Source organism: Aplysia californica, unplaced genomic scaffold (genome assembly GCF_000002075.1).
Source record: "Aplysia californica isolate F4 #8 unplaced genomic scaffold, AplCal3.0 scaffold01004, whole genome shotgun sequence".
In the NCBI taxonomy this organism is placed as follows: Eukaryota; Metazoa; Mollusca; class Gastropoda; order Aplysiida; family Aplysiidae; genus Aplysia; species Aplysia californica.
The window spans coordinates 199,578-208,248 of record NW_004798274.1 but is presented as its reverse complement, the minus strand read 5'-3'; the positions used below and the strand labels follow the sequence as shown (position 1 = coordinate 208,248).

The 8,671-nt window shown below is 41.1% G+C and overlaps 1 protein-coding gene across 4 annotated transcripts in view; it reads right to left on the bottom strand.

The window, feature by feature from the left end:
• Window positions 1-366: 366 nt before the first annotated feature.
• LOC101854296 (RNA-binding protein cabeza) overlaps window positions 367-8,671 on the bottom strand; it is a gene marked incomplete at its 3' end in the record, with an annotated part of 31,373 nt that continues 23,068 nt past the window's right edge. For all 4 annotated transcript variants that reach the window (XM_005111103.3, XM_005111100.3, XM_005111104.3 and 1 more), the window contains 4 exon segments: window positions 367-458; window positions 2,269-2,338; window positions 6,807-6,896; window positions 7,483-7,612. In XM_005111103.3, coding sequence (XP_005111160.2) covers window positions 367-458; window positions 2,269-2,338; window positions 6,807-6,896; window positions 7,483-7,612 — 382 coding nt within the window.

Here is an 8,671-nt window from a genome sequence, read left to right as displayed (position 1 = left end):
TTTTCAAACTTCAGTCAAATCTAACAATTAAAGACCATAAACAAAACAATGAACCAACCTAATTGTTTCTAGTATCTCAATTTTAATTCAAGATTCTAGGGAGGTAGGAAAAAAAAGAATTCAAGGTTTTAAGGGTTAATTACAAATAAAACAAATAACAGGAATTCTGATAAAGTCAACACCTCAGGATTGAAAAAAAGTGTTACATTCCCCACTGATGCCAAATCTTTCTGCTAGGCACCAATTGTTTTCACTGTGTGTGTGTGTTTTGAATCCAAAGAATAAGAAACAATAGAGGTTACGCATATCTGTTTGCCATGTGCCTTGTTGGTAATGTGTATGCCAGACTGTACATGAGACACTAACCTCTGTCGTCCCCACCACCACCACCGCCCGGCCGCGGGGCGTGGCATCTGTTGCACGAGTCTCTCCAGGCAAAGTTGGTGTTGCTGCAGTCCCTGAGAATATACAGAAACCATGTCAGTGAGAATATACAGACATACCAGGTCAGTGAGAATATACAGACATACCAGGTCAGTGAGAATATACAGACATACCAAGTCAGTGAGAATGTACCGCAGCGTACGCGGGTTCAACTATATCTGACTATAAAGTAAACTCAGCAGTTTAAAAATGCTTGCAAATAGCCCCAGTGATTTAAACAGGATATGGACAAGCTAGTTCTTTGTGGTTTGTGTATATTCACCACTTTTAGTGCGAATAAACGGGTTATTTGTCCAACGGACTGAACAACTGAAAGTAAAGAACTTCCGTGCAGTTTGTTGTTGTTTCTCGTATGCGAAACACGGCGCGGCGAGTTGTGTTGAAGTTTATTGAAACTCTCGATAATTTGGGTGAAAATTTAAGAGACAGTGAAGTATTAGATAGATAACTTCATAAATCAAAATGTGAATTCGCCTAGCAGTGATGAAGATGACTGAGAAAATGACATTAACTAGATCTAAGTCCAGACCAACATCATCTCTTGATCGTGAATCTGACTGGTCAGCGAGTACGCAGCCTGGTCCGGCTGGGGATGACGATAGATCTAGCCACAGTACTAAACTCTAGTTCAAATCAGCCCTCAAAGTGGACAAGATATAAATGTACCCAGACCTGGGACACCCATTGACACATCTAGCCCTAGCACTAACAATGAAAGCACTTCTCACCCTGTCACCGAGGAAGATCTAGATCTATATTGTCTTTCTTTTTCCAAATTAATGATCACTTCCATTTTTCTGCTATTTCACTGTGCACACTCATGTTTCATTCTCCTACACACAAACACACACTTGTTTTTCTGGGGCAAATTTGTCCCAACTTTCTGTCCCATACATTTTTTTGGTCATTCATTCTTCACAAAATGTGTTTAATGTGTCTGTTGTACCCATTTCTTATGAAATAGCACAGAAAATTTCGCCCTTCATTTCAATTTTTTATGAATTTTCAAAAAGTGGGGGAAATGGGTGGTCCCCTGAGGCTTGGAGGCAAATCGGAGAGTGGTGCTCAGTGAGGTAAGACAACCGGACTTGAACTTCACACCAGAGCACACACTATCTGTCTGTGCACACAATTATCACAATACTCAATACTTTCATTATCTGTCTGTGCACACAATTATCACAATACTCAATACTTTCATTATCTGTCTCTGCACACAATACTCAATACTTTCATTATCTGTCTCTGCACACAATTATCACAATACTCAATACTTTCATTGTCTGTCTCTGCACACAATTATCACAATACTCAATACTTTCATTATCTGTCTCTGCACACAATTATCACAATACTCAATACTTTCATTATCTGTCTGTGCACACAATTATCACAATACTCAATACTTTCATTATCTGTCTGTGCACACAATTATTACAATACTCAATACTTTCATCATCTGTCTCTGCGCACAATTATCACAATACTCAATACTTTCTTTTTCCAAATACAGTAGAACATGAATAGAAAGCACGTGTTGTACTGTATTTGCATAATACGTGTTTGAATAGAATTTATGTGTTGTACTGAATTTGCATAGATATATACGTATTGTGTAGTATTTGAATAGAATATACGTGTTTGAATAGAATATACCTGTTATACTGTATTAGCATAGATATACGTATTGTGTAGTATTTGAATAGAATATACGTGTTGTACTGTATTTAAACACAAGAACGATGAAGCCTAAAATCTCCAGTGCTGTACTGTCTGTGTCGCAAACAGCCAACAGTCCTCAGCGGAGGTCTACTCTCTACTCACTCTTCTGGGCACGTCCAGTCGCCCTCTCTGGCAGGTCCTCCGCCGCCGCCGCCGCCGCCACCGCCAAAACCTGGCCAGGGAAACAACAACAGCAACTTTGTAAAACTTCTCTCATTCTTTCTCACTAGTGGGACCAATTCACAACTTCCCAGATGGTCAAATCTACCTTTTGCTATGTTCAAGTCAAGCTTTTAGCCAAACACGAGTCCAAGATGGAAAACTTTATGTAGGGATTACACAGTGAGACCACACGACAAACGGACAATGTTGGCCAACGTACACACAATACACAGAGTTTTACTTAAGTATTTGTTTGTGCTCGCAACTGCATAAGGTCATATGAGCGTCAAAGGGTGGACGTCAACAGAAAAGTCCAAACGGGGAATCAGGCTTACTCTGCTCATGTCTCTAGCTTCAACAGTAGAGCAGAAGGCAAGCCCAGCAACTCCTCACTTGACCACAAGATTGCATAGCCACATTCTGTGGAGTTGGAACCACTGACTACGGCCTACTGTGTATCTGTCTATAGAGTTGGAACCACTGACTACGGCCTACTGTGTATCTGTCTAGGGAGTTGGAGCCACTGACTACGGCCTACTGTGTATCTGTCTAGGGAGTTGGAACCACTGACTACGGCCTACTGTGTATCTGTCTATAGAGTTGGAGCCACTGACTACGGCCTACTGTGTATCTGTCTATGGAGTTGGAGCCACTGACTACGGCCTACTGTGTATCTGTCTATGGAGTGAGAGCCACTGACTACGGCCTACTGTGTATCTGTTCCCCTGACATGTGCCAGTTAACTAAAGAGAAGCTCTTCTCCTGGGAAACCAGACGCGCCAGACTAACCACAACTTCGACCAAGCTTGCTTTGAAAACAACGGCAGAACAACAAAAAATATTGATTATTTGTAAGCCTCTGCCATATTGTTACAGTTGTCAGGACCTCATTGGAGAATTCTGGGTAACAAAAGTGAAAGTACATCTTGAGAGACCCCAAGTCAAAATTCCAAATGGATATTATTCCAGTTTTAGGCTACCGCACTCGTTATCATGAGGCTGCAGGTTCAGGGGTTCGAGCCGCGGGCCCGACGTTGTGTCCTTGGGAAAAGCACTTTACACGAATATTCCTCACTTCACCCAGGTGGGAATGGGTACCCAGCCATAGACAGCGAAATATCTTGTCAGTATGTTAGTGTTCTAGCGCCTATAAACGGCTGCTTGGACTGTATGCTTCCCAGGAAGTTGAGGTTGTTTTAGAAAGCTCTCAGGTCTGCTGGGGTAATAAAGAGCTAAATGCTATCTATTAATAATAAATGTATGCAGGCCAATTACTAGATCCGGCATAGATGTTTTATAAAAGAGCTTCAAGTTTCTGCTAATTAAAAAGTTCAATTGGTGCTTGGAAGCAAAAGAGAAAGCAACAAAAAAAAAAAGTTTTTTCTAAGAATCGGACACAACGACAAAAATCAGGATACAGGCAATCCAAATCGGGAAAATCTGAATGCTTGACATTTGGGGCAAAAAGTCAGGATGCCCCGATTAAATAGGTTCATGGAGCCAACCACGTAAAGACTGCCCCATGACCTACAGGCCAGAAACAGAAGACAAAAGTGGTCGACTAAAACAATCACTCTACCTCCCTGTCCACCGCCACCACATCTCAAAGAACAAACCCTGTAAAGACTGCCCCATGATCTAAAACAATCATCGTACCTCCCCGTCCACCGCCACCTCCACCTCCCCCTCCACCTCCCCCTCGTCCGCCATAGCCGCCACCTGGAGAGAAAAAGAAAAAAAACAACAAACGAACATTTTAGTAAAATATTTCAAATGTGCCCATCATTTGTGTGTGCCTGGTAAAAGGTCCCTGTGGTTGACAAAGCTATCCTAGAGCAACAGGGTGAACAGGAGAAAAAAGTGGTAGCTGGTACAAAAGTTAGTTCCATTAGAAAACGTTTAGCCATTTCTTGAGAACAAACTGACAGGACTTTCTATTTTCAGTCAAAATATGCATTGTGTGTCACCAGGCTGCGGAATCAGGCGCCCGTCAATTTTTGGGCATGTGGAGCAATTCGTATCATCTTAAAGCTTGTTCATTTGCCTTGCTTTGGAGGAAAAAAATACCCAGGTATTTGGAATCAAGTAGAGATATTTGCGATTAAAGGGGGTGGGGGGGTGGGGCGCTGGTTTCACAGGTTAAAGTAGCAAGAGAATGGCCGCCAAAGTTTAAAAAGCTAAAGAGTCCTCGGAAACTTGTTTTTTGTGCCTTTGATCCCCGTCTTTCAGAAAAATCTACACACAAACTTGTTTTTCAATGGACATAGAAGTTGTTGAGCGAAAGAATACAAATTCCATGAAAACGTTCAAACCGGTGACAAAATGTCGGTTTCTTCGGTTTCTACGATTTCCCCTGGATGCCTCTCCATTATTTGTGCAACACGCTGTACTTCCCCGTGCTTCAAGACCTTACAGAGTGGATCATTTGTGCAACACGCTGTACTTCCCCGTGCTTCAAGACCTTACAGAGTGGATTATTTGTGCAACACGCTGTACTTCCCCGTGCTTCAAGACCTTACAGAGTGGATTATTTGTGCAACACGCTGTACTTCCCCGTGCTTCAAGACCTTACAGAGTGGATTATTTGTGCAACACGCTGTACTTCCCCGTGCTTCAAGACCTTACAGAGTGGATTATTTGTGCAACACGCTGTACTTCCCCGTGCTTCAAGACCTTACAGAGTGGATTATTTGTGCAACACGCTGTACTTCCCCGTGCTTCAAGACCTTACAGAGTGGGGTTTTCTCCAAACTTTGATTTTCAACACTGTGTTACAAAATGCTACACATCTGAAAAACTACTCGAAATATTGGACAAAAAATGAGCGTGTTCAGCATTGAATTTGCCCTCATTTCCAACAACTGGGATGTTTGTCCGACACACACACATTGAACTTGCCCTCATTTCCAACAACTGGGATGTTTGTCCGAGACACACACATTGAACTTGCCCTCATTTCCAACAACTGGGATGTTTGTCCGACACACACACATTGAACTTGCTACAAGAATGTGCCCTCATTTCCAACAACTGGGATGTTTGTTCGACACAAACACATTAACCAAACAATCACCAAGATAGGAAGCTTTCACAAATCTTTTGCTGTTAAAGTGGAATTCCGTACAAATAACAGACTTCATACACAGAAAGACATCCTATCAAAAAGGCTATCCTTTTGTCTTTATTGAAACGTCACAGAACAAAAGATCTGTTAGCAAATAAGATAAATAACAAAAGATATATTAACAAATAAGATAAAGAAAAAAAAGATATACTATATAAGTAACAAAAGATCTGTTAACAAATAAGACAAAGAACAAAAGATGTATCAACAAATAAGACAAAGAACAAAAGATGTATGAACAAATAAGACAAAGAACAAATAAGACAAAGAACAAAAGATGTATCAACAAATAAGACAAAGAACAAAAGATGTATTAACCAGGCGCGATTCGTCCATAGAGCACGGTCGTGCAGTGCCGCCCAAATTTTTTTAATGTTCTATGACGAAAAGCACCCACAAACATGAAATAAAAGAAGTCAGAAACAAACACTAGCCAAATATAATATCAAAACAAGGTCCTCGCTGGAGCTGTAACTGTCATTTCTGTATCAAAAGCGCCCTAAAACATCTACTATGCCTTGCCAAAGTCCATGTGCTTTAACTAAACGTAATAGAATATTAAACAGTGGCTATCTGACCTATAAATCGTTCTTTGGGATAACCCGAGCGATGACGACACTCGTAGCCGTACATTAATATTAATAAGACGGCACATCTGAAATGTGCACCAACGAAACATAGCCCCCAAGACACATTAAGACGTGTCTTGGATAGCCCACAGCAGGAAGTCTAAAAATAAACGTGATAGCCTGTTAAGCCCATACACTAGGCCTATTCAATGTCAAAATTATGTCATCCCCGGAGCAATCCAGCGTAGTGCTCAAGTGAACTGTGATTGGTTCATTGCCTTGTACTATTTTAAGTGACTCTGTGACCGTAAACCTGAGGGAGGTGAACGAGACATACTTAAGTCACGGTCCTACGAGTTGTGCCTTTGAATGGTTTTGTAGTGGAGTGGTGAAAGGTATTACTTGAGTGTTCAGTTCCGATACAGGATGAACAAAATTGATATTTAACTAACAAACAGATTTAGTTCTAGAAATCAAAGCGAGAAGTAAAAAGAATGAACATAGAAGCACTACGTCCTCCCTCACCAACTCAAAGATCCAAAAATTATACAAAATCTCATTTACTCTGCCCTTGACTATCTTCAGCCTAAGATAGCTTAATTGTGCACGCCCACTTTTTAGCCCCACGAGCCGCCCCTACTATTAACAAATGAGACAAAGAACAAAAGATGTATTAACAAATGAGACGAAGAACAAAAGATGTATTAACAAATGAGACAAAGAACAAAAGATGTATTAACAAGACAAAGAACAAACCCGGAGCCAACAGCTGACACAGCACTCACCTCGACCTCCCCTCGGTCCTCCCCGCGCGAATGCACTCCTCTGCCTCTGAGCAAGTTCTACTTTGATCGTCCTGCCGTTGAAGTCCTTGCCTGAAAAATAAAAGGCCAACAAAGAAATCAGTACCAACGCCTTCAAACCAGTTTCAATGCAAAAAACCCTTCCACTAATCAACTCGTATCCCTCGGCACAGGAACCAACCCTTCCACTAATCAACTCGTATCCCTCGGCACAGGAACCAACCCTTCCACTAATCAACTAGTATCCCTCGGCACAGGAACCAACCCTTCCACTAATCAACTCGTATCCCTCGGCACAGGAACTAAAGATACTAGTCCTACAACCAAATCACAGCAATTCTGTTGGGACAAATTTGTCATAACTATCCATTTTTAGATAAGTTGTGACATTTTAGCCTATTTAAAGCTTTTTGTAATAATTTTTTTTTAAACTTGCAAATCAGTTCCCATTGTTCACAAGTCCAGCAACACAGAAGAGAAGTACCTGGTCCATTGTCCATTGTCACACTGACCCAAAAACACAACTGTTCTTCCATTTCTTCCAACCCAGTAACACAACTGTTCCCCCAGTCAGGCATCACCAGCTCCATCTCCCCAAAGGATCAGTTCAATCTCCCCAAGAGCCCCCACACTGACAAGCAATACATGTTCAAGTTACCGTCAAACCAGTCAATGGCGGCCTTGGCTGTGTCAGGGTCATCAAAGGTCACAGTGGCTTCCCCCTTCGGCATGCTGGTCATCTTGTCCTTGTACATCCAGACTTTTGGCTGACCAGTTCTCTTGTCCGTCTGCGAACATCAGGACAATGTCGTCAACAAATAAACCAAATCTTAAACATCAGGACATCATCAACAAATAAACCAAATCATAAACACCAGGACATCATCAACAAATAAACCAAATCGTCGTCAACAAATAAACCAAATCTTAAACATCAGGACAATGTCGTCAACAAATAAACCAAATCGTAAACATCAGGACATCATCAACAAATAAACCAAATCGTCGTCAACAAATAAACCAAATCTTAAACATCAGGACATCATCAACAAATAAACCAAATCGTCGTCAACAAATAAACCAAATCTTAAACATCAGGACATCATCAACAAATAAACCAAATCGTCGTCAACAAATAAACCAAATCTTACACATCAGGACAATGTCTTCAACAAATAAACCAAATCTTAAACATCAGGACAATGTCTTCAACAAATAAACAAATCTTAAACATCAGGACATCGTCAACAAATAAACCAAATCTTAAACCTTCGGACAACCTAACACCAAATCTTTTCAGAAAAATTTTGTTTTAATTTTAATACGTTTTACAGCACTTGCAACACAAAAAGGATATAATATAAGTGCTGAAGATTAGAGGTGTTACAAGAATAAAGAAAAAAGGAGGAGAGATAAGGAGGACAGATGTCAGACAAGAAAGAAGAAAAAAGGAGGAGAGATAAGGAGGACAGATTCAGACAAGAAAGAAGAAAAAAGGAGGAGAGATAAGGAGGACAGATGTCAGACAAGAAAGGATAAAGAAAAAAGGAGGAGAGATAAGGAGGAGAGATAAGGAGGAGAGATAAGGAGGACAGATATCAGACAAGAAAGGAGCAAGGGGCTCTTGTGGTCTCCAGGTACTGTGTTTGCCTCTCATTCAACAGGTCCCAGGTTTGAAACCTGACAGCGACAGAAAATGTTCTCTACAATTATCTCCTTTCCCCTCCTAACTCTCCAATCACGTTTGTCATCGTCGCTCCCGCCGTCCGGGCACAATTCTAAATTAATTCCCACCAAACTGAAACCATGTCCCACACCCTCATGCAGATGCAAGCACCGTAACCCCC